The 26,898-nt window shown below is 39.2% G+C and overlaps 1 protein-coding gene across 16 annotated transcripts in view; it reads right to left on the bottom strand.

The window, feature by feature from the left end:
* DCAF1 (DDB1 and CUL4 associated factor 1) overlaps positions 1-26,898 on the bottom strand; it is a 92,442-nt gene that overhangs the window by 25,884 nt on the left and 39,660 nt on the right. For 15 of the 16 annotated variants that reach the window (XR_009260908.1, XR_009260905.1, XR_009260903.1 and 12 more), the window contains 16 exons: positions 25,651-26,163; positions 25,233-25,334; positions 21,622-21,780; positions 19,726-19,905; positions 18,907-19,116; positions 18,062-18,231; positions 14,097-14,221; positions 11,687-12,950; positions 10,625-10,823; positions 9,361-9,443; positions 8,470-8,554; positions 5,002-5,235; positions 4,043-4,136; positions 3,402-3,506; positions 3,120-3,193; positions 2,485-2,586 (listed from right to left, as the gene is read on the bottom strand). Coding sequence is in view for 10 of the 16 variants with exons in the window: in XM_058726779.1 (XP_058582762.1) it covers positions 2,485-2,586; positions 3,120-3,193; positions 3,402-3,506; positions 4,043-4,136; positions 5,002-5,235; positions 8,470-8,554; positions 9,361-9,443; positions 10,625-10,823; positions 11,687-12,950; positions 14,097-14,221; positions 18,062-18,231; positions 18,907-19,116; positions 19,726-19,905; positions 21,622-21,780; positions 25,233-25,334; positions 25,651-26,163 (3,699 nt within the window). In the remaining 6 variants the exon portion in view is untranslated. Of the gene's footprint in view, positions 1-2,484; positions 2,587-3,119; positions 3,194-3,401; positions 3,507-4,042; positions 4,137-5,001; positions 5,236-8,469; positions 8,555-9,360; positions 9,444-10,624; positions 10,824-11,686; positions 12,951-14,096; positions 14,222-18,061; positions 18,232-18,906; positions 19,117-19,725; positions 19,906-21,621; positions 21,781-25,232; positions 25,335-25,650; positions 26,164-26,898 lie in introns of those variants that run through there. The other variant, XR_009260909.1, reaches the window with a different exon arrangement.

Genomic DNA, 26,898 nt, shown 5'->3' with positions numbered 1-26,898 from the left:
GGAAAACTACGTAACTCTGACGAAAGAAATCAAAGAATTAAATAAATGAAGAGAGTCCATGTTCATGGATAGGAAGACGCAATACTGTCAAGATGTCAGATCTTCCTAACCTGATCTATACATATAAACTCAATGCACTCCCTTCAAAATCTCAGCAAGTTATGTTGTAGATACCAACAAATGGATTCAAAAGTTTATACAGAGAAGCAAACAATCCAGAATAGTCAACACAATATTGAAGGTGAACAGAGTTGGAGGACTGGCACAACACAACTTCAAAACTTACTATAAAGTAACAGTAATCAAGACAGTATAGTATTGGACAAAAAATACAAACAAATAGATCAGTGGAACACAGTAGAGAGCCCAGAAATAGATCCACATAAAGAAAGTCAACTGATCTTGGACAAAGGAGCACAGGCAATACAACGGGTATTTAAACTGGGCATCTAGAAGCAAAAAAATTCATCTAAACACAGGTCTTACACTCTTTACAAAAATTAACTCAAAAAGAATCACAGACCCAAGTGTGAAATGCACAACTACCTATAAAACTCCTAGAAAATAACAGGAGAAAATCTACATGACCTTGAATTTAAAGATAACTTTTTAGATGCAACCTCAAAGTCACAATTCACAAAAGAAATAATTGATAAGGTGGACTTTATTAACACAAAAACTTCTGCTCTGTGACAGTGTCAAGAGAATGAGACAACAAGCTATAAACTAAGAGGAAATATTTGCAAATGACCTATCAGATAAAGGACTATTAGCCAAACCATTAAAAAAAAAACTCTTACAACTCAATAAAAACACAAGAAACCCAATTTAAAAATAGGCCAATGACTTTGACACCTCACCAAAGAAGATCTACAAATGGCAAATATGGAAATGATGCTTCACATCATAAGTCATCAGGAAAATGCAAATTAAAATAACAATGAGAAAGCCTTCCACTTAGAATCTCCCTGAGGTGTGCCTGGGTGGCTCAGTAAGTTAAGCATCCAACTCTTGATTTCGGGTCAGGTCATGACCTGCCAGCTCATAGGATTGGATGGAGCCCTGGGTCATCAGGCTCTGTGCTGACAGTGTGGATCCTGCTTGGGATTCTCTCTCCCTCCCTCTCTGCCCCACCCCCGCTCGTACTTACTCGTTCTCAAAATAAGTAAATAAAGATTAAAAAAGGAAAAAGAAGGAACTCCCTAAAGTGGGGAAGGGGCCCAAAACAGACTGTGGAGAAAGTCTCCTTCCTTTTGGTCTGGTACCAGGCATCAGTAAGGGTGTCAGGAGGTTCAGTTAAATAATTTTCAGAAAACATTTGTAGCAGGCTCATAAAACTTCAAGATCTTGATTCCTTTCTACTCAAAAAAATCAAACCACACATTTTGATTGTGTGTAGAGGTTGTTCAACTAAAGGAACATCTACTAATTTTTTAATTAATTAAATAGTGATATATACTACTACATACCTATTAAAATAGCCAAAATCTGAAATACTGACAACACCAAATGCTGGTGAGGATGTGGAGCAATAAGAATTCTCATTTGCTGATGATGAAAATGCAAAATGGTATAGCTCCTTTGCTAGAGGGTTTGTCAGTTTCTGATGAAATTAAACATACTCTTCCCATACAATCTACCAACTGAACTCCTTAGTATTTACCCAAATACAAAAGCCTGCACATTGATGTTTATAGGAGCTTTATGAATAGAGAATGTAGTGTGAGCCCACTTGACAGGAAAGATCTGCTGAAAGTCAGAAGTTTAAGAAACTCTTCACAACTGATACAGACACACCACATAGGCAAACACCCAGCATAATATGACCGTAACTTAAAATCCCCTATGAAAAAAAGCAAACTAAGATTCTGTGAGACATACTACCTACCCACATTTTATAAATGCTTAATTTCTAAAAGCATCAAAATCTTCTCTCTACTTATAAGCTCCAATCCATTACTGTGAAAAAAGACTATGCTATAAAACTGAGAAAATGCAAACCACAACTTTATAAAGCTTAAGCCATTTCTGTGACCCATCTCAGCAGATTGATTTTTCTGTTTTGTATTGACATTGGGAATATGGGGGCTGCTCATCCTAAAGCCACACAAGGCACTACTCCTGAAAGTGAGTTCAAAGAAATCTCTAAAACAGTATCAGAGATTGCTAACATCCAAATTAATCTATAAACAGAACTCACAGAACTGTCAGGAACTGTTTTATAATAACAAAAATAAATAAATTTATTTATTAAATATATTAATTATATTATATTATATTATATATAATTAAATATATTATAAAGTTTTATAATAACAAAAATCTACTTTCTTCAAAGTTTTAGTTAGTGATTTTAGTGACAACAGGCCTGCAGAATATGCCAACAGGTAACAAAAGCTGATATTAAAAAAATCCTTACAGCAAAAACCAGAAGACCATAACCTCTATAAAGTACAGCAACAAGAAATCTCAAAGACCACTGACCTGGTCCTCCTCTTCATCCTCATCCTCTGCCAAACGTTGCCTGCCCACTTCATATAGCCTGCATACTGTGTCCATGTTCAGAGCATCCATGCTGCCTTGGTTCTGAAAATAAAACACCCAATCCACGAAGAGCAGTTAGTTTTCAGAAGGCTAACATCTACATCTCAGTTATAACTGGCACCCATGCACCTTGACCCTGTAACTGTCAAAGTTTCTGATACCCAAAATTCTTGAACTAACTCTGAAAATGTTATACCCAGGCCACAGAAAGGGAAAGAAAACAGGATAAGAAGGCTTTGGCAGGGCAAGGAATATTAAGCAAAAGAGAGACCACCATCCTCAGAATGAACCTGTCTTGCTCTGTCAAGAGATCCAGACTCCTCTCAGAAAGGGATCACAGTGACTCCAAGATATTAGACGATGAGACTGTCCATGATGTTTTATACTGGAATTTTCTTATTATTTCTCTTACAATGTAGATCTCTCCATCAAGCAAGTAGGTTATCAATAATCTACCTTTGGAAATGCATCAACTTTAGAACACATCTTAGATCAGACAAAATGCCTGTAGTATAACTTGAAAATGATCCTAAAGATCAAAACAAAACAGCAGGGTTTCTGCTAGCTCCCTTTACCTCAATGACAGCAAGATAGCAGTCTTTGGTGTCTGTACACAGGTCAAAGATGTTCCGTTTCACATCAATGGTTGCTAGAAAACAAAATGTGTCAAGACTCAGGATTGGACTATTGCTCTGACCTTAAAACCAGCTTTTCCTCTAAAGGAATTTTAAGGTGATTGCTCCTAAATAGTTCCATAACCTCTTGGCTTTTCAATGAAGAATTACAGAAAAGGATGATCTTAAATATGGAAAACCAAAACATGACAAAACATACAATGTCTGCCCCTTCAAGCTTACCTATAGGTTTGTAGTCAGTTGCATTAAATGTTCGGAAGGATGATCCAAAAGGGCTTTTCATCCTCTCTTCCATTAAGTCATCCTCATCATCTGCCTGCAACATAGCTAATTGGGAGGAAAGGGAAAGGGGGCCAAGGAGCAAAATACTTTTAGAAATCAGAAACCTCCCCTATTCACAAGTGCAGAAAATATTAATGGACAATATTTTCTGCACTTGTGAATAGGGGATGTTTCTTTGTAGTAAATTCATTCTATCTAATTAGTCCCTTTCAACGTATCCTACTAGCATACCCCCGAACAGTATCCTCAACCTTTCATCTAGCTCCCAACAAGTGTTATAACTAAAGGCCAGCAACATCATAAAAGCACAAATGCAACAAGTTCATAAGGATACAGATGGGAAATTAATGCATGAAATTTCTTTCTGTACAAGATGTACTTGTTATCTTCACCCTAAATCAACACTATTTTCATCAATAAACTTTGTCACCATTTGTGCTATCATTTTATCTTTTAGGTTACAACCCTCAAATGCTTTCCAATTCATATTTGAGAGATATTTCCAAACCAAAAGTATCAAATTAATGAGAGGGGAGAGAAGGGAGAAAAAGAATAATGTAGAGAAGTAAAAAGTTTATTACCTCCATACATCACTGTCCCCGTGTGGTTGAACACAACACGACACTGATCCAGAGCAGGAACTGTGTGTAAAAGATGGAAAGTGCGAAGATCCCACTAGGAGGGAAGGGGTCAAGGAAAACTATTTTATACAAAATTTCTTATGTAAACTCATAGGAGAAATTCCAAAATATCTCTTTTTTCCTCTCCTGTTGAGATATGAATGCTTTAAAGGGAATGCTTTAAAGGTAAAGTAAAGAGGAACCTAGGAGGCTCAGTTGGTTAAGCATCCGACTTCAGCTCAGGTCACGATCTTGCAGTTCATGAGTTCGAGCCCTGCATCAGGTTCTGTGCTGACAACTCAGGGCATGGAGCCTGCCTCAGATTCTGGGTCTCCCTCTCCTCTGCCCCTCCCCTACTCACGCTCTGTCTCTCACTCTAAAAAAAAAAAAAAAAAAAAAAAATATATATATATATATATATTATATATATATATATATAAACATGAAAAAATTTAAAAAGTAAATAAATAAATAAAGGTAAAGTAAAAATGCTTTCAAAGTAAACAAAAGCATATAGAATGCTTATTATCAAGTAACACCCTTGAAAATCTCCTATGGTATCCTCATATACATGAAAACTACACGAGCTCCCTTCATCTCAACAGCATCAATTCACTTTACACTTGTGACTTCTGCAGTGCAAAAGTAAAATCCTTCTGAAGATATAAAAGTCAACTTAATATGTGAAGTACAAGGTAAGAATCTGGTGGTCACTCTTCTCAATACAAAAAAAAACATGCTAATGAAAGTTCACTGGTAATTACCAACCATTGGAGATTAACTAACACTTCAAATCAAAAGAGAGGCACCAAATTATTACCTGTGTGGATACTTTAACAGGGTGTGGGTGGAAAGATAAATTATTTCTGCATCACAAACTAGATAACAAATGGAAAATAAGACATGGGTGTAAAGGATACAATCTCAGTATTAATGATGACCTCCAGCCCATTTGGATGGAAAACGCCACTGATGTTCATGTTGAACTTGTCAAACTTGTGGATGGCTTGTGCAGAGCGGACATCCCAGAGGACGCCATCATTTAAGACAAGATCATCTGTAGGATTAAAGGTGGCACAGTTCCTCTTGTAGTTGTTGGCAAGATCTGGGTTAAACAGAGTCAACAGCTTGTTGCCAGTCTGAATATCATAAATCTTTAGAGAAGAAGGGGTGGGAAGAGAAAAATCAGACCAATCCATCCACTAACAATTCGAAGAGAAGCTGTGTAAAATATCTCTCCATGCTTTCCAAATCCCAACAAAATCACAAAAGCCCTAATACTGTAGAATACCTGGAAAGTACGAAGAGTACACCCATCCAAGCAATGTTTAAGTGCTTTGGTTCCCATTCAAGGTTTGAAAAGTCTCTTTCCCACAAGAAAATGAAAAGAGAGATGGCAATAAGGATAAGAAAACCCTCTTCTACCCTTCCCCCTTTCAAGAAACAGAAAATGTTTCTACAATAGAAACTGAGAAATTAAATTCATATGGATGGACCAACGATTAACCATAGAATACTATTAAAGAGGGACTTTTTGAAGAAAGGCATCAATGACATACCCCTTTCTCCTTAAAAATCTCCCAATACACATATTTTAGCCCTACAATAGTAAAAGTTCCAAATGTACAATGTGCAACCCATACAAAGACCAGATCTTTCCCATCACCTTACAGACATGCTGTAGTATTTCCAATCTTTAAAAAAAAAAAAAAAAAAAAAGAATCCTCCTTTAATATAGGAACAATAAGGAGACACAAGAAAACAATCAAATCAAGATCATGAGACAAGACAACTAGCCTGGTCTCTTCAAAAGTCAATGTCATGAAAACTGGAGAAATGGTTCTTGGCTTTAAAACATTAGTAAGACATAACAACCAATGCAATATGTGAATCTTGGCTGGATCCTGGTTCAAAAAACAAAAAACAAAAAACAAAAAGCATTTGAAACCAAACACATCAGGAACAACAGGGAAAACTGAGTATGGAATGGATATTAGATGACACTTGGGAATTACTATAGATTTTCTTATATTTGATAAGAGTATAATTATGTAGTAAAATGTCCTTATTGCTAGAATATGCATGCTGTAAGACTTAGAAATAAAATGTGTTTGCAACTTACTTTCAAATGATTCAGAAATACATACATATTAACACAGGAAGAACATATGGTGAAATATTAAACTGATGAATCCAGGTAATAGGTGTATGTACTATTCTTTCAATTTCTCTACATATTTTAACATTTTCAAATGAAAAGCTTGAGAAACCCTCCCTTCACAACCCCATATTCCCACCATTACCCTCAAGCTACTACACCCCACTTTTCTGTTTTTTCTGCAAAAAACACTTCAGAAAACTTGTCTCTACTCAGTGTCTCCACTTCCCTGTTCTCTCATGAGAACAGATTTTCACCCCAGTGCACAGAACTAGCTCCTGACGAGGTTAACAAGAAGATCCATATTGTTAAATCAAAGGTAATTCTCAATTCTCATCTTATGAACTCATTAACAGTTTCTGACCAGTTGATCAATTCTTCCTTGAAAGGATCTTCCCCCTTGCCTTCTGGGGCACATCTTTTTCCTGAGGTCTCCTGCTGTCCATTCTTTTTGGTCTCCTTCTCAAGTCCCTCCTCACATGGCAAATTCGAAATATTGGCATATGCCAGGACTCTGTCCCCTCAGTTCTCTTCTCTAGCCTCCTTAACGATTTCATCTAGTCTCATGGCTCTATCAACCCGTGAATAACTCCTATATTTATATCCCCTATCCCAGACCTCTCTTCTGAACTCCCATTTTGTATATTCAACTACCCATTCCCTACCTGAATGTCTAATAACAAACTTCCTGTGTCCAAAAACCCAGAGCCCGGCTGTATCACTTCTCATCACCTGTACCATGCCCTCCTGGGCCCAGCCCCACTACAGTCCTCACATGTGAGCTGGCTTGACACACTCCTAACTGGAAAGCCTGCTCTTGCTTCTCTCACAGAAACCAGACTCACACTTTAGGAACTTTACATCCCATCATGTGTCTTCTGCTCAGCCTCCAGTGCCTCCATCTCACTCAGAGAAGCCAAAGGTCCTAACAACAAACACCCTATATATAAGATGCTACTATGATATGTGTCACCCATTCCCCCACAACACTGAGCTGAGCTCTTACCCCTCTTCCCTCTTCCACCTCCAAAGGGCTTTTCCCTTGGTCTTAAAACACTTTTCCCCCCAGATATCTGCATGACACTTCCTTCAAAACATTCCTGGGGTGCTGGGTGGCTCAGTCAGTTAAGCATCCAACTTTGGCTCAGGTCATGATCTCACAGTACGTGAGTTTGAGCCCTGCACTGGGCTCTCTCCTGTCAGCACGGAGCCCAGTTCAGATCTTCTGTCCCCTCTCTTTGCCCTCCCCTGCTTGTGCATGTGTACTCTCAAAAATTAAAAAAAAAGGTGGGGGGTGCGCCTGGGTGGCTCAGTCGGTTGAGCCTCCAACTTCGGCTCAGGTCATGATCTCACAGTTTGTGAGTTCAAGCCCCACGTCGGGCTCTGTGCTGACAGCTCAGAGTCTTGAGCCTGCTTCGGATTCTGTGTCTCCCTCTCTCTGTCCCTTCCCGCTCATGCTCTGTCTCTGTCTCCCAAAGATGAATAAATGTTAAAAAAAAAATTTTTTTTTTAATAAAAATAAAAAATTAAAAAATTAAAAAAAAAATACTCCTTAAACATCACCCTATCAGTGATACTGACCATCCTAGATAAAAGAGAAGTCCCTCACAGCACCATCAAGCATTTCCTTTTACCCTGCTTTCTTTTCCTTGGCAGCACTTATGACATACCATATATTTGCTTCTCTATTTGTCTCCCCAGTGAGGCTTCATAAAAGCAGGGACTTATATTTCATCTAAAACTTAGTAAGTATTTGAAAATAACTGCTGTGCTAATCATACCTTTCTTAAGTTGTCGGATTAGTTCATGTTTGGTCCCACATGGCTTATAACTACTTTACTACACTTCTAGATTTTATCTGGAAAGAATATCACTAAGTAATTTCTTGCTGCCCTTAGGACTGCCCTTCAGTCCAGAGTTTTCATTACAAACAAATGGGCATATCAGTTTGAAAGCAGTGGATTCTTGGGGCGCCTGGGTGGCGCAGTCGGTTAAGCGTCCGACTTCGGCCAGGTCACGATCTCGCGGTCCGTGAGTTCGAGCCCCGCGTCGGGCTCTGGGCTGATGGCTCAGAGCCTGGAGCCTGTTTCCGATTCTGTGTCTCCCTCTCTCTCTCTGCCCCTCCCCCGTTCATGCTCTGTCTCTCTCTGTCCCAAAAATAAATAAAAAACGTTGAAAAAAAAAAAAATTTTTTTAAAAAAAAGAAAGCAGTGGATTCTTAAGTACTTACGTGGGCAATGTCTCCTTTTGTACCTATGACTCGATCCTGAGAGTGCTTACTGAACTCAACATAGTGATCTTCTGTGAAGGAATGCCTACAAACAACAAAAGTACTTAAGTGATACACCTTCAGGAAACAGTCACTGAGCCGACTGAAAATAAACATGATTCTCAACCTCCTGCCTGACTATACTCATCTGAGGATTCTCAGCAACCAAAGAGAAAAAACTGTATACTTAAGGTTTAAAAAAAAAATCCCTCCATCAGTTTAACCAAGCAGATCCAAAAGAATTAATTAATTAGCAGGAATTACTTTGTTAAAAAAAAAATGGATTGGGGCGCCTGGGTGGCGCAGTCGGTTAAGCGTCCGACTTCAGCCAGGTCACGATCTCGCGGTCCGTGAGTTCGAGCCCCGCGTCGGGCTCTGGGCTGATGGCTCGGAGCCTGGAACCTGTTTCCGATTCTGTGTCTCCCTCTCTCTCTGCCCCTCCCCCGTTCATGCTCTGTCTCTCTCTGTCCCAAAAATAAATTAAAAACATTAAAAAAAAATTTTTGAAAAAAAAAAAAAATGGATAACAAGCCACACGTCTTTGAAACATACCCCAGCAAAGAGTACGACTATCATATGTGAACATGAGAAATTACACAGATGTGCCATTTTGGATTAGTGAAGGGTCAGCTGTGTGATGGGACTGGTAAGAATACTTGGTAAGAATATCTCAGAATTAAGGATAAAACCTTATTAAACATGAGCGACAGACAAGGAAGAGAGAAGTTAGCAATAACTCACAGCATTCGTCTTTTCCCAAAAGGCTTCAAGTTGAAGAATCGGATGAAGGGAAATATAAATTAGGTAAATTGTAGAACAGAAAAAGTTGGGTTATAAAAAATACATACATACTTCATATCAAATACTGATTTCATTCCCCAAAGTGCAGACAGAGGCTGGCTCCAAGTAGCAGATGTCAGCAGCAAGGACCCATCCTAAAAGAAGAAGGAGGCCCAAGGCGGGTAGTCACATGTTTATATAAATGCTGTCTGCCTATAGCATTTTAACATACAAGCTCAAAAATTATTATTGTATTATATAGAAAATAGAAAAACTACGAAGGACCAAGAAGTGTTCGAAACTGCTGGGATTTAAGTATGTGCACATGCAAGGTCCTAAAAAAATACCTAAATTTAAGAAAAGACTAACTCCTCCTGAGCTAGTAACAAAAAATACAATAGTTCCAAGGGTAGGGGAAGAAAAAAACTTGGGAAGATGTCAAAGATGGTTCCACCTTTCTTAACATTTGGCCATATATCTCAGTCTCCCTCACCTGAAATATCAGTCAAGTGAAAACATGTCTTAGACTTTCTTAGCTAACAACTCTTAGGATTTTTTCAAAAAGAAAGCCCATTAAGGGGCCCCTGGGTGGCTCAGTCGGTTAAGCTTCCGACTTCGGCTCAGGTCATGACTTCGCAGTTCGTGGGTTCAAGCCCCTGGAGCCTGCTTTGGATTCTGTGTCTCCCTCTCTCTCTCTCTGCCCCTCCCTGGCTCACACTCTGTGTGTGTGTATCTCTCTCTCTCTCAAAATAAATAAACATTAAAAAAAAAATTTTTTTTAATACTTTAAAAAAAAAAAGAAAGCCCAATAAAGGCTGAGTCTCCTTTACTCTAGTATCAGGAAAACTATCCTTGTCATCTTAACAGTCCTAACTTTTAGAAATAAAGGTGTCAATTCCATCCACAGAATACTAATAAACCATGACCCACTAGAACCATATAATGCTTTTTTCCTAAAAACTCACAGTACTTTGAGATTTCTGACACAAAAAGAAAACTTCTGTGATCATAGTTTCCATCTGAGGCAAATTAAAAAAGAAAGGTTCACACACACATACACATACACATATGACTCTTAGAAGAAGGTTGGCAAACTTTTTTTTACTTAAAGAGCCAAACAGTAAACACATTAGGCTTTGTAAGCCATATGATCTGTGTCACAACTACTCAACTCTGCCATTGTAGCACAGAAGCAGCCACAGACCACACATAAACAGATAGGCATGGCTATGTTCCAATAAAAGTTTATGTACAAATTAACAGCCAGCCCACAAGCCCACAGTTACCAACTCATCGAAGAAGAATGAATGAGAACCACCTAGGAAGGGACTCTTACCCTGGAAGGTTCAAGATGTGTGATAGCCGAATTGTGACAGTTATAGCTGGCTTCCTCTTGTCCACTAAACACATTATAGAGCTTCAACTGCCCAGTGCAGGTGCCAAGCATCAGGAACCGCTCCCGTGCTGAGAATGCACAGCAAGTGAAACCACTCTCATCCTCATTGGCTTCCCTGAACACTGAAATAGGACGGAACCTAAGCAAAAAAAAAAAAAAAAAAAAAAATTCAGAGACAACGCACAAGGACTCCAAAAAAAGAAAACTTTGCTAAAAGGATGAAAGAAAAATTAAAAAAAAAAGAGCATTTATGTTTCAAATGGGTTCTCCCAAAATATAGTGACCTTCAGTGCTTCCTTTTCATTTTAAGTGAGAGAAAAGGACCTCCACTTCCAAGTTTTAACAATAACAAAAGTCCTCATATTTGAAACTTGTGATCCCCTCATCTTTATGTGAGATTTGTAAAGAATCAGAACAGGAAACAACTGGACCAGCACAAAAACAAGTTTGGGAGTCTAGTTAGGAACAGGATGTTGCATGAGTTCTAGAAAACACACTAGTTGTAACAAGAACACAGAGTATCCTTATCCTAATAATATCCTAACAATAACAATCACATAAGGAACCCCTGGTTGACAAAGGGGGTACAGTCACATTACTCATGTATTTACACAAAGTGACAATCACTGGTATTTCAGACCAACAAATAGTCCAGCTTTCTGGAATCATCACACTTTGATTTAAATAGAAGAATCATGGGGCGCCTGGGTGGCTTGGTCGGTTAAGCATCCGACTTCGGCTCAGGTCATGATCTCACGGTCCGTGGGTTCGAGCCCCGCGTCGGGCTCTGCGCTGACCACTCAGAGCCTGGAGCCTGTTTCAGATTCTGTGTCTCCCTCTCTCTGTGACCCTCCCCCGTTCATGCTCTGTCTCTCTCTGTCTCAAAAATAAATAAACGTTAAAAAAAATTTTTTTTAAATAAATAAATAAATAGATAGATAGATAGATAGATAGATAGAAGAATCATTCCAATTCCCAGGTAGTGAGGTGGCCTCTCCTTACCTGCTAAAGATAAGGTGCCTATCAAAGCATCCGCCATCCACCCCTCCATACTTTGGAAATGATGCCCTGCGGTTTAGCCTTGAGGTAAAGTTTATTGGCGCTTGCCGCCTCTGTTTTGGCTCAGGACACTGATGAGGAGTAAAGAGGGAGAAAGGTGGGCAGGTGGCAACTGGGTTCTTGCAGCGAGCATGCTGCTCTCTAAGATATTCTGTGATGATACTGTCCAGCGTAGGTGGGGAAGGAAGATGTCTGTCCAACTGCTTTTTTATGGCTGGGCTTTGGCTATAGGCGCCATGGTCCGACTTCTGCCGCAACACTCTGATTTTCCTGCCATTGCAGGGTGATGGCCTCTCTCTGATAAAACTGATCCTACCAATCAAGGGGGAATTGCCTGCGTAAGATGGGCCAGGCAAGGCTAGTGAACCTTGCGGGGGCCGTGGCTGAGGATGGGCAGTGGGGGCAGGAGGGGCAGTGGCACCCACAGAAGCATGGCTGCCCAGTCGAGTTGCAATGCCGTTGGCGATGCGAGGTGTTCGGGGAAGAGAGACGGGAGAAGCAGCAGCAGTGACTGGGGTGAAGGCAGAAGAATGAGAAGCGGCAGTCATGGGCAAGTCAGCCTCTTTCGTCAGCACGGTTGCTGTCTCCCCAAGCCCTTTAGAAATGAGATGGTTACGTATCAACAGAAGCAGCTCTTTCTCAGGGAAGGAAATCCTTGACTGGGCAACAACATCTGCTTTTTGCAGTCGTGCCAGAGACACATCAGTGCCAATGAGAAGAGGCTTTCCTGACACTCGTTCAATGAGCTCAGCGGCATACTTGCAGAACTTGACATGATCACTGCGCTTGTCCTGCAGCACAGGCTCCTTCATCAACTGCTGGATCTGGCAGCTGCTGAAAAGGGGCAGTTTGCTGATGATCTGCCGGACAGTGCTACTTCGAGAAAGGCCCACTAGGGCCTTGCAGGCCAGAGCCCTTATCTGGTCTGCATCAGTGATGGGCATCTTGATGGATAATAAAGACAGGAGCACCTTGATGCCATTGTTGGACTGAACCACATTCCACATCTTGGCCAGGGTGTGCTCGCTACTTTTTGGAGTCTGAGGCAGCTTTCTCCGAGGAGTTCCAGAGATAAACTTGCCAATACTGGAAATTCGGTTATCCGGGCCACAAACACAATTGATGATAATCTGAAGTGCTGACTTCTGAATTTCAGCATCATGGATAAAGAACTCACCCTCAGCCACTCCCAAAATAATGCTGATACCTATTGGGGAGAAATACAAAACATTTTATATTGTTCTTCAAAAAACTAACAGCCAAATTCAATGATTGTTCCAGAGTCAAAATTTAGACTTCGATTCATTTTGTTCCACCTGAAACTACTGTACCATTTTATTAAAGGACAAGGAACTTTTTGAATAAAATACAATCAGTTCTACTACAATATAGCTTCATGATACAATACTTCATATGCAGTTGTTAAACAGGGGAATGAGGTCGGTATTATGTGGAAGTTACCAGGGTCATGTGCAATTACCAGGGTCATGTGCAAAAAAAAATAGCAGGAATAAATTAAAACCTTTAGCAGGAAGGAGAAAAACCCTCAGCTTGGCTGCCACAATGGCATCAGGAACCCTTTCTGCTATATATGAATAAAGTTAAAAACAAGTGGCTGCACCTCAGGCTTTCTCCCCAAAGTGGTACACCCCAAGACCCACAGCCAGTCATACCACTTCCCATGCTCACTTTAGCAGGAGCCCTTACCTGACCTGTTCTTAATACGATACATTTTCCTTTTGTTATTATGTATGATAGCTTCTATCCATTCTGAGCTGCTTGCCAATTACGGAGTTAGGGCTCAGATTACAAAGTTGCTTTAAGTTTTCTACTGTCTGCCCTAACCCATTTTTCCCATAAACTTTATTTTTGGCATAAGACTCTGCAGAGTACAGGTTTTCAAGAATGAACCTGTACCATCATAGCACATGTATCACTTAGAAAACCTGAGTTCACCAACACAACTGATTCCCTTATATAGGGGCAACTGGGTGGTTCAGTCAGTTAAGATTCCGACTCGGCTCAGGTCATGATCTCGCAGTTCATGAATTCGAGCCCCGCGTTGGGCTCTGTGCTGACAGCTCAGAGCCTGGAGCCTGCTTCAGATTGTGTGTCTCCTCTCTCTGTCCCACTCCCACTCGTGCAGTGTGCATGTGTCTCTCTCTCAAAAATAAACATTAAAAATAATAATAAAAACAAATAAAAGTATATAGCACAACTTAGATGGGACAAGGCATTCTCCACTACTACCTTCTGTTCTAATATTGCAACTCAGGTACACAACTACGGCCAGAATTGCAAAAGAAAACAAATCCAGACCAAGCAATCACAAAAATGGAAAGGTACAACCTACCTACAGTGGAGACGGTGGAGCCAGCCTCATCTAGCACATCCACTGATTCTGCCAACTGCAGCTGGATTTTTGGCACAACAGTGAGAATAGCCAGAACATCCAAAGCAAAGCGCACAGTATCATTCCTGGACAGGAAAAACAATTAGTTAAACGGAAACTAGGAGACAGTCAAAACAAAAAAGTTAAACTGAGATACAGAATAGATCAGAACTACTACCTATGTGGCTCTGTCCCTAGCCAAGACATGAAGAGAGCATTTGTAAGTCACCATGACATTACTTTCAAAACAGTGGGGATGGAATTTTCCCCACTGCTAAAATTAAAAACAAAGGATAATCCCTAATGCTGATAAGGATGTATAAGGACAATGCTCTCAAACTTTTGGTGGGAGTACAAATAGGGCCCTCATTTTGAAAAACACTCTAGAAATAGGAAACGAGATTCTAAAAACGTGCCTAAGCTTTAGCGCAGGAATTTCACCTGGAAGAATTTGTCCTAAGGAAATAATCAGAAATACAAACAAGGGGCGCCTGGGTGGCTCAGTTGGTTGAGCGACCGACTTCGGCTCAGGTCATGATCTCACGGTTCGTGAGTTCGAGCCCCGCGTTGGGCTCTGTGCTGGCAGCTCGGAGCCTGGAGCCTGCTTCGGATTCTGTGTCTCCCTCTCTTTCTGCCCCTCCCCCACTCATGCTCTGTCTCTCTCTGTCTCAGAAATAAATAAACATTAAAATTAAAAAAAAAAAAAATACAAACAAGCATTTATGTGTTAAGATGTCCATTATCACATCGTTTAAAGTAACAAAAGAATTAGAAAACCTACACAGATAGTAGGAACACATGTGTGTTAAGTTATAGTACACTCATCTGATGAACTATTCTGCAGCTACGGACAGTCCTTCTCAAAGAATTCTAAAGAACAAAGGGAGAGGCTCAAAATACAACATTAATAAAATAGAAAACATAAGATATAAAATTGTAAGTCTGACCATACCAAGTATTGATAAAAAGGCAGAGAAATGAGAATCCCCATATCCTGCTGTTGAGATGAAAATGGTAAAGCAACATCCAATAAAGATGAAATGCAGGCACCCTACAATCCAGCTATATACATCATATCCCCAAAGAGACCCCAAAAGGAGGTATGTGGTATCATTCATTTGATAGCAAAAAAGGAAGTAACAAACACTAAATGTCCATCAATAGGGTAATAAACTAATACAGAAACACGTGAATTCAAATAAATATCAACATATATACATCTCAAAAACACAAGGTTGAAAAAAGCAAGTTGCAAAAGATGCATACAGGATAACATATAATTTAAAAACATACAAAGGAGTATTCTATTATTGCTTATACACACACATGTGTGTGGTATAAAAATATAAATGGAGAGATATACTCCAAATTCAGAAGATTGGTCACTATGGAGAGGCAGAAAAAGGAATTGAGAAAGAAGCAAATAATGCCACCACATGCCAACACTGCATATTGGGTTGTTATATTAGCCTCTGTACATTTTGTATATTGAATTATTTCATAAAAAGATGAATTTGGTTAAATTCTATGATCTCAATTAGGTGTATTTACACACATTATGGAAAAAAGACTAGAGAAATTAACAGTAGCTGAAAATCATTTCCTTCTCTAAGGTTCTGTATATTCTAAACAGAAACAAGTATTTGATTTTTAGAAACAAACTTTTAAAGGACACATTCCCAATATATTTCTATTTTCTTAGTAATCAAATATGAATTTGCCACTCAAAAAATGTATTTATAACATTCCTAGTTATCTTCTGAGCTTTCATCATCTTTTCAACAAAGTTCAAGTGAATATAATAATCTACTTTAATACTCTAAAACAGTGGTTCTCAGGGCACCTGCATGGCTTGTTCAGTTAAGGGTCCGACTCTTGATACTGGCTCAGATCATGATCTCACAGTCATGAGATCAAGCCCCACGTTGGGCTCACCACAGAGTGTGGAGCCTGCTTGGGATTCTCTCTCTCTGCCCCTTCCCACTCACACTCTCTTTCTCAAAATAATTATTTAAAACTTAAATAAGTAAATAAAAGTAAAACACAGTTCTCCAAGTGTGGTTAGGGGAACCCAGTGATCTCTGAGACCCTTTCAGAAAGTCCCCTGATATAAAAACTATTTTCAGGGGCGCCTGGGTAGCTCAGTTGGTTAAGCATCCAGGTTTCGGCTCAGGTCATGATCTTGAGGTTCATGGGTTCGAGCCCCATATTGGGCACTACACTGACCATGTGAAGCCTGTGTGGGATCCTCCCTCCCTCTGCCCTCCCTGGCGCACGTGCATGCTTTCTTTTTCTCTCTCTCATAAAATAACCTAAAAAAAATTTTTTTAATTATTTTCATAATAATACCAGGATGTTAGTTTCCTTTCTCACTTTCATTCTCTCACAAGTGGCTACTAGAGCTTTCTGAGGCTATGTCATGTGTGATGTCACAAAAGAGTGAATACAGAAGCAGATATGAGATATTAGGCAGACATTTAAAAACCTTGCTGAAATCATCTGGTTTTATTCTGGAAACTTTTCATAAAAAATGCTAACGTGTAATGGGGTTAAGATTATTTTTAAGTAAATTCATAAGTATTTTTACATTTACTCAGTTATACTTTCTAATTGTTAAATATCAACAGATTTAACACAAAAACAAAAGCTCTTTGGGGTTCTCAATTTTTAATACAATAAAAGGGTCCTGAGACCAAAAAGTTTTAAAATGGCTGCTCCAAAAGTTATCCCCCTAGATTTACTATCCTGGCATTTCACAAACAAGCCATATGCACCCTAAATAAGGCAGTCTTGTCTTTATGACAATGAATGGATAGGGAAAGAAGGTAAAGAATCACTCTTCATAAACTTTGTTACTGTCTTCTCTTCAGATTCTATCTTTTCCAAAATATAACTTTCTCTGATATCATGCTCAAGTAGAACCCACCCAAACTCCTGATTCTATCAGCTGTCCTTTTCTGAGCCTCATCCTGCTGTGCCCTGACTGCTTTTAACTGAATTGTGAAAATCATAAAAGCACAAAATACAGTTTTCTGTGAAAGAAGATTATGTGTGGCTGTCAGCCAGTAGAGAGATGTTTAAAGTCTAAGTACCAAAAAAAAATACTGAACTGCAGTCTCAAGACAGGACTTCAAACCCACCTCTGCAGCTGTGTAAATTACATAACTTCTGTAAGAGCACAGACCTTGATCCCCATCTTTTGTGCAGTATTCATAATCATCAGAACCATATATATAAACAAAAATTCTGTAAATTAAAAATATTATCTTCCGGGGGCGCCTGGGTGGCTCAGTCGGGTTAAGTGTCCGACTCGGCTCAGGTCATGACCTCATGGTTCATGGGTTCGAGCCCCTTATCGGGCTCTGTGATGACAGCTCAGAGCCTGAAGCCTGCTTTGGATTCTGTGTCTTCCTCTCTCCCTGCCCCTCCTCTGCTCATGCTCTGTCTCTCTCTCTCTCAAAAATAAAGATTTTTAAAAATTAAGAAAAAATAGATTATCTTCGTAGGGGCACCTGGATGGCTCAGTCAAGCGTCTGACTTCGCCTCAGGTCATGATCTCATGATTTGTGGGTTCGAGCCCCACATCAGGCTCTCTGCTGTCATCACAGAGCCTGCTTTGGATCCTCTCTCTCTCTCCACCACTCCCCCACTAGTGCATGCACACATGCACACGCACTCTCTCAAAAATAAACATTTAAATTATATATATATGTGTGTGTGTGTGTGTGTGTATATATATACATACGTATATATGTATATACGTATGTATATATATATTATCCTCTTTAATCTACTTTCTCAGATTCACACTCAAAATTTCAATTCAGTTCAACAAATGTTTGCTAAGCATACACTATATACAAACCAATATCACCTTAACCAAAAGGCAGAATCTAACTTCATTTAAAACCTCTCTCTAATCCCACCTTGCATAATAGGTCTTCCAATTGCAGGCAATAGAAATAAGCTGCAACAAGAGTTGAACACAAGAAAGTTTGAGGAAGACTTCAGCTGGTTCCCAATATAGCTGCGCTGGACCATACTCTATCAAAAACTCCATCATTTCCACAATCTGTTCATGAGTATATGAACACGCCTATAAGGAGAGATGCATATTATTAAAGAACTCTATTACCTGCTTGCTACCTTCCTCATCACAGCTCAATAGTCAACAAGTTTTGATAAACCTAAGTAATAACAGCTTTCAAATTTCACAATTGAGTCAATAGCCCACATGTGAAATAATGAATATGTCTAATCTTTTACTTATAATTAGACTCATAATACATTTTGCCCAAAAAAGGTAACAAAATGTTCACAACTTGTTGGTACATATATTTCACAACTTGGAAAAGAAGTACCACATAAAATAACTGGTTTCTTTTCAATTTGTGATTTTTTAAAACACATCTTTATTCCAAAACACATCAAGAAAGTTAAAAAATGATACAGAAGTGGAGTAACAGACGTGCCCTTTCAGAAAAAAAATTCCACACAGAAGGAGGCAGTATATCTAGTACTTTTCATAGAAGAAAGCCCTTTTATACACACTTCAGTTCATCTTTTAGTTTTAATATCCCAGAGAAGTAGCAACTTACAACTAGGAGCAAAACAAGTCCCTGATACATCCATGTTCAAGTATGCTGCCTCTACACAAGGCAAGTATAATCCAACAATGTACATACTGCATAAACCCCATTGATCTCAATGAGTGTTAGGCCTAACAATGTTATAAGAGTTAACTTTTCCTTTTATGGCAAGGTCCTCTCACCTTGTATGGGGGTTGAGGATGGACAAGAATGCCACCCTCAGTCCTCTGAAGTGACTGTTTTACTTGTTCCAATTTAATGGCCAGGTGAGCCTCAAAGTACTTGCGCAAGGCCATGCAGGTATGTTTCCCAGTTTGGCGGCTAGCAAATATTTCATCATCACTCAGAAGTGCACCCTGATCTTCCAAATTTAGAATCTCCAAAGTACTGATCTATTAGGAAAGAGACAAAAAGATGGGGAAAAAGGGAAGGAAGGAAAAAACAGAAAGAAAAAAGTAAAAGGAGGAAAAGGATTACAGTAAACTTTTATGCTCAACAAGACTAACAAACATCAAAGCATATTTGTCTATAAAAGATGTTAAGAGTTGCCATATATAAGCAAAACATTAAACAGTTACTGAAAAATTACATAGCTTGTAATCATGTTGAAAGACATTCAGGCACAAAACCACTGCTTTAAGAAAGATCAAGATTATCAACACAATTCCCCCTATGAGATTAGTATATTCAAGGCAAGTCTACAATGGCAGAGTCCTCTAACCGCTTAAGAGAAGTAAAATACTTCATTCACAAAAAATGATAGCAAAATTCTTCTAGTCAAAAGCTGTTTCTTGGGGAGCCTGGCTGGCTCACTTGGTGGAGCAAGTGATTCTTGATCACAGGGTTGTCAGTTCGAATCCCACATTAGATGCTGAGATTACTTAAAAATGAAATCTTAAAAAAAAAAAAAAAAAAAGGTTCCTCTCTTCAACACTACTGAAAGGCAGCCAAGACAAGCAAGACCCCTATTCCTCACAAAAAGAAGCCACTGAGAACCTCACCAAATTCACCAGACGACGAAGACCATCATAGCGGTCAAAGAGCTCCAACACAGCCCGAAAGGAGAAGCAAATTGAGAAAAACATGGTAGCATGGCAGCATCCTGAGGCATGAGAACATTCCATTAACCACAGAGTATAGTTCACCACGTCAGACAGAACATTGTGGGGATGCATACAAACCTGCAAAAAATAAAACAGTTTTTAAAAATTTCAGGCAAAAGAACCTTCAAAAAGGGATGAAAAATTCACCACTGTAGCTAGCTATCTGTGCAGAATACAATGATCATCACTAATGCAGTCATTCTGAGTTTAAAACTTAAGTTACAAATGAAATTCTGTAACAATCTATTCCAAACTGAAGACCCTAAATTTAGATACTTAAATTTGAGCTATTTACTGAATGCCAAATTTTGCAAATATTTACATCCTCTAATGCTCACAGTGTTCAGTTCCATAGGGTATCAGTTCCCACTTAGAAGGTAAGAGGGTGTCTGAATGGCTCAGTTGGTTAAGCATCCAACTCTTTTTTCTTTGTTTTAGAGAGAGAAAGAGAGAGAGAGAGAGAGAGCAAGCTCAATCAGGGGAGGGACAGAAAGAAAATCCCAAGCAGGCTCTGCACTGCCAGCATGGAGCCCAATGTGGGGCTCAAACCCACGAACGATGAGATCATGACCTGAGCTGAAATCAAGAGTCAGACACTTAACCAACTGAGCCACACAAGTGCCCCATAAGCATCCAATTCTTGATTTTAGCTCAGGTCATGATCTCACAGTAGTGAGACTGAGCCCAGAGATGGCTCTGTGCTGGGTGAGGAGCCTGCCTAAGATTTTGTCTCTCTCTGCCCCTCCCCAGCTCGCATGTTCTGTCTCACTCTCAAAAAATAAAATAAAATAAAAAAGATGAGAAAGAAGCTCAAAGAGATAAGAGACTATCCATGGGTGATAAAAGTGACTTGAACCTTCTGATACTAAAGTCTACAAGTTTGTTATCCACTCACTGATTCGTTTCACATACATTTCGATGTCTCCTATGGATCAAAACGTCTCCTATGGATCAATGAATTCTAAAGTATTCCCCAGGTTTACTTTTTTATCTTAGCCATAATTAATTTTGTATACACACCTACAGATTAAGTTACTATTCTCAAAAGAATACATATCTTTGCATAATGTTGATCACAAAAGGGAAAAAAATTAAAACTAAAACATTATTAACAAATATGCAAAGATGAATCAAGACATAGCCCAAGAAGAATTTACCAACTTCACTCTACCAGAAGAGCCAAAACACACAGAACATTAGAAAAAATATTCCAGGCATGGAAATGATAAGAGCTTCCCTAGGTGTGTCTAGGGACCCACTACTTTTCAAATGTAACTCATTCACATTTTTTTTTTTTAAATCACTAAATAAACAAGTCTTAACTGGAAAAACAGAAGAACCAGATGGGGAAACTCTGGAGCCCTGAGAACAACAGGAATTATTTTATCTCCACCACACATTATTTGTTAACACATACAAAGCATCATCTGTTTTTATAATAGATTAACTCTAAAACCCAAAATATAACTCCATTAACGACATCTGACAAGAGCCCAAGAACTAATACTAATTCAACAGAAATGGCAAAAACTAAATAAAGCCCCTAGACCTCAATCTACCTTGCTTTTTTTTTTTAATTCAAATAGGAGAAAAAACAATCTTTTGTAAACAATTTTACATTTTTAGAATGCTTTGTGAAAGCCATATATTCATCATGTTCTCTAATTCTTTCATTAAAATTATTTTCATTAAAATTTCATTAAAAAACTCCCAACTACTCATTTTTTTCTGTGAAGGTGCTAACAAGTCTCCTCACCAAATCCCATTCCCAAACTCTAAATGGACTGGACTTACTCTTTCCATGGCATCCTGGTTGTAGGACAGGTAATACAAGCACATGGATACACCAGTTGCAGCCATAGAAGGACGAGGAATTTCCAGTAATTTCTGTACTCCACCATGCGCAACAAATTCTGTGGCAAACTTGTTATGGAGCAGGAGAGATGCAAGGTGCTAAACAAAGAGGACACATGTTACTGTGGAAGGATCTAGAATAATCACAAAATCTTTTCACAAAACATTAAATCAAGCTGCTAAATAAAAGGAATCCTCTGAAGTAGACAACCACTCCCTCACAACAGAAATAAAACCAGTACTGCTTAAAGGGAAATAAAAAAACAGAGAAAACCCTCTATGGTATGTGAATTATATCTCAATAAAGCTGGGGGGGGGGGGGAACCTATTAAGATTTCCTAACATCCCCTTCTAACACCAAAGGTTTTCATAAAGGTGAAAAACAAGAAATGAAAAATACTGCCATAAACAATGACATAGTCCCACAACCATTTTATTATTACATAGCTTCCCTAAAGGATTTTTCTTAACCTTCCCATTTTAATCCTTTAAATATAATCAGCTCTATGTTCTAGTTTTGGCTCAGTCACAGACTTATCATCTAATAAAATACCAAACTCTGTCTTCTTTTTTTTTTTAATTTTTTTTTAATGTTATTATTTATTTTTGAAGGAGAGAGACAGAGCATGAGCGGGGGAGGAACAGAGAGAGAGGGAGACACAGAACCCAAAGCAGGCTCCAGGCTCTAAGCTGTCAGCACAGAGCCCAATGCGGGGCTCGAACTCACAACCGTGAGATCATGACCTGAGCTGAAGTCAGACGCTTAACTGACTGAGCCACCCAGACACCCCAAAATTTTGTATTCTTTTATACTGAACCTCATTATATATAACTCCAAATAACCATCTTCAACAAATTACCAAACTAGCAAATGTTTGGAACTTATCAGAATGCACTTTAAACAGATCTTTAAAAGCATGTGATCTTTCAAGTTTTGTTAACTTCCTGTTCAGTTCCCACTAGTCTCTCTGGGTAGACCTGGTCTTCTGGGCAATTTTAAAGGCAGGAAGTACAATGCAAGCAGCAGGCTACTTCATGACCTTCAACCCAAGCTAATGTGGACAGGGCCTCGGAAGAACTAGAGCTCCCCCTCGTGTTTCTCGTGCCAAGGTGTCTTCCAGATGGTGAAGCAGGCACAAAGTAGAGACAAAACAGACTGGAAAGTATGTAACTGGATACAAATCTTGCCAGGGTTAATGGCAAAAACAACAGGTATGTACCTTCTTCAGAAGTTCTCTCAACACCCAGATTCAGACTAATCCTCATATGTAATTCAAATCTCTTACCTCTTTACTCTTTTTGTCTGTTATCCAAGTCTGTCCTCCAAGTAGCTAAACCACATATCCCTGCCAACCCTTAGAAGATGGCATGTAGTTTTTCTCACGTCCCTACCATAAAGTGGCAGTTCCACTGCCAGGATAGGTAGAAGAGAAAAGAGAGTAATAAGCAGGTTCAACCTTACCAATACAAAGCCTATAACCTAGATCACTTTGCTCATGTAAGCAAAGATTCTACTTTCTCTCTTTATATTGTATCTCCGTATAAGGTCTGGTTCTTCAAATGACTACATTTTAACCCATTTTTATTTTAACTTCAACACCTATCCTCCTCTCCTATATAACTGAACCTTCCTTTTGAACAAAGGAGTACATATCTTTCTACATTATTTCCCTGTAAGAAAGATCTCTTGCCAACTTTTCCCTGTTCACCCTTATTTCATTTTCTTTAATCCCCTATGACTCTGCATGGAAACAGCTGAATAACAATATCCATTATAATTCCTCATACATAACCTATGGAAATAGCAACTGCCCAAATCCCCTCTTCCACTATCTCCTGGTTCAGGACAGGATGCTGCATCTGAAAGCAAGACCTTTGGACTAGAGAGAACTCTGACCTCTAGCTGCATTCCATTGTTCAAAGTATAATGAATTTACACACACACACACACACACACACACACACACTACATCCACACACAGGGATATGTTATACAGGGTATGTCTGACCTCCTCCATGTTTAAAATTTCTGGCATCTGAAAGGCAACTTTCCTCACCTCCATTTCATTTCAATATACTCTGGAACTCTGCTGTCCAATGCAGTAATCATTGGCCACACGAGACTAAGATAAAAAATTCAATGCCTCAGTGACACTAGCTACATTTTAAGTGCTCATACAGCTAGTAGCCACTGTATTGAAAAGCAGAGACATAGAAAATTTCCACCATTACTAAAACTTTTTTTTAATTTTTTTCATGTTTATTTTTGAGAGAGAGAGAGACACACACACACACACACACACACACACACACACACACAGAGTATGAGTGGGGGAGGGGCAAAGAGCGAGGGTGACACAGAATCTGAAGCAGGCTCCTGGCTCTGAGCTGTCAGCACAGAACCTGACACGGGGCTCGAACTCACAAGCTGTGAGATCAAGACCTGAGCTGAAGTCGGATGCTTAACCGACTGAGCCTCCCAGGCGCCCCTCTACCATTACTGAAACTTCTATTAGATAGCATAGCTCTAGAATATCAAAAATAAAGTTGTTTCTTTCTTTCTTTTTTTTCCCCTTAAAGTTGTAACTTTAAAGAGCCAGAAAGAGCATCACTTCTTTTTTCAGAGGTCTTTTCTGGAAACATTTCTCAGGAAGAAGACAATACTCCTTCCTTTGTGCCCCATACTTTTTCCACAACATCTATAATATCTAAAAGAAATCATAGGCTTACATGACTGTCTTAAGCAAACTATAAAGATTTGATTTACCTAAAAGTGTAAACATCACAGAAAGGTACTCTGTTCATTAGTTACCTGGTGAGTAGAATTATATGATAGCCACAATGTTATTCATTCAATTTATCTCTCTCCATTCAGATTACTTGAATAAGTATGAATTTCGTGGGCTAGCTAACCTGCCCTCCCCTATTTAGTGCCTCTGCAACCCAGGAAGTCACTTACCTCTACTGAATTTAGGTCTGCCTCTACTTCTTTACTCATTTTCCAATTCACATTTTGTTTACTCTAGATAAGCTAACATCATACGCTATGTAAATGATGAAGAATTCAGAAAAAGTAATGTTGCCTGACAAAGAATATTTAAAAAGTAAGATATAAGATATTATACACATAGTTTTCCACTCCTATGCAGCAAAAATAACTGAGGCCATCCCCAGATCTAGATCCACTCTCTACCATTCAACCCTATAGGACAGACTCCTGAATTTCTGTGAAACCACTTGGTAAGTAAGCCTCATCTCTTCTACTGAAATAAGAAATTTTCAATTGTTCCTATTTTGACACATCTGGCAATGAAAATGCCCTGAGCAATAAAACTCAGAGATGCTATACACCAAAACACATGGGTACATCCATGTCAATAAAACACTCAGTACCTAACATTTTCAAGAATTTTACCCCAAGTGGGGCACCTGGCTGACCCAATCAGTGGAGTGCACGACTCCTGACCTCAAGGTTGTGACTTTGAACGCCATGTGAGGTGTACAGATTACTTAAAAAAAAAAAAAAAAAAATCTTAAAAAATTTTTTTTACCTTGAGCGCCTCAAATGTAAGCAGGACATCATTAGTCTGTTTCAGGTCAATATAGAACATCATTAATTCCCGTGATCCAAGTTGCATGAATATGGGAAGTAACTGAAATGAAAACAAAAATAAATCTTAACACTGGGTTTATTTTCACATATTTCCTGTTCCATTATGAAGACAAAAGATTTTAAAAAAATGAGGTACCCCCCCACTCCCTTATAAACATACAAACCCACTTTTATCAAATAAACCTACATCTGAAGTGACCTAAGACTTTACCAGTGGCATAAGACTTCACCAGTTTGAGGCAAAGACTTTTCTGTATTAGAGTAAAAACACCTCAGAGTATAAAATGCTACCTAAAATATCTCAGAAATAAGCACTAGTCCCAAAGTGTGAACAGCATTCTTCCCAATAAGCTTACCTCCTGATATTCTCCTAGGGGGGTCAAATACTGGAGAATGAGTCGCTGCTCAATAGCAGGAGTCATAGGATAAAGAGTATAATTGGTGCCAATCACCCAAGGGGACATTTCTGACCAGCTGCTATTAGATAGCTCAACAAACATACGATCTGGATCAGATGCTGAGAAACCCAACTTCTGCTTGGCTTTCCTAAAACTCTCTCTGTCACCCTGTTTTGCTGACTTGTTTTTCCTCAATCCTCCCTCGTCAGGTTTGGCTGCTGAGTTCACTCTACTACTGGTCTTGTGGCCTGAATCAAGATGAAAGGAAATCTCCATGTCCCCAGAGGCTTCCTCTTGTTCACCATCCACTACATCTACAGCCATGTCGCCATAGTCCATATCCACAGCTTCTTCATCCAGAGGCAAAAGGGGTTCAGAGGAGAGCTTTCGCGGGCTGGGACGCTTGTTTTCCTGCCGCAAAGCCACTTCCTGAAGTTGTAGCTCCCTCAGTCTTCGAAGTACTATTGCCACCTATCAACAGATATTGGAATAAAAGGCCTTATTTCTTCTGCATCTTAATTTAAATGAGTCTTAATAAATAATTCTTATTTCCATTTAAGGAGAAGTAGACCCTCATGCAGTTATTTCAGTATCTGGAAATGGCAAAGATTTGATAAATGCTTTGACCTAATTCCTACAGCTTAATGAAATAAACAGCTAAAACTCTCATTCCTCATAAAATTTCCCAGAGAACCCAAACCACATTTGCACATCAGACATCATTCATAGCTGATCTATCTGGATCAAGCTGGGCTGGACCATCACACCTGAAGAGGCAGACACTAGACATATTCATGATTTTAAAAAAATGTCCAGGGGCGCCTGGGTGGCTCAGTCGGTTGAGCGACTGACTTCAGCTCAGGTCATGATCTCACGGTTTGTGAGTTCAAGCCCTACGTCGGGCTCTGTGCTGAGAGCTCAGAGCCTGGAGCCTGCTTCGGATTCTGTGTCTCCCTCTCTCTGTCCCTCCCCCACTCATGCTCTCTCTCTGTCTCAGAAATAAACATTAAAAAAAAAAAGTCTGAAAACATGAAGGCTTCTCAAACTTATACCTGTTGTAAATGCATTGTTAGATATTGCCATCTACATAATTATACAATCTATTTTTCAAGTTCACTACTTTTTCATGTTTTAAGTATTTTATTTTTTATTTATTTTTGAGAGAGAAAGACAGGGTGCAAGCGGGGGAGGGGCAGACAGAGCGGG

The sequence above is a fragment of the Neofelis nebulosa genome, chromosome 4 (assembly GCF_028018385.1).
Source record: "Neofelis nebulosa isolate mNeoNeb1 chromosome 4, mNeoNeb1.pri, whole genome shotgun sequence".
Classification (NCBI taxonomy): Eukaryota; Metazoa; Chordata; class Mammalia; order Carnivora; family Felidae; genus Neofelis; species Neofelis nebulosa.
This window is presented reverse-complemented; position numbering and strand designations above follow the sequence as displayed.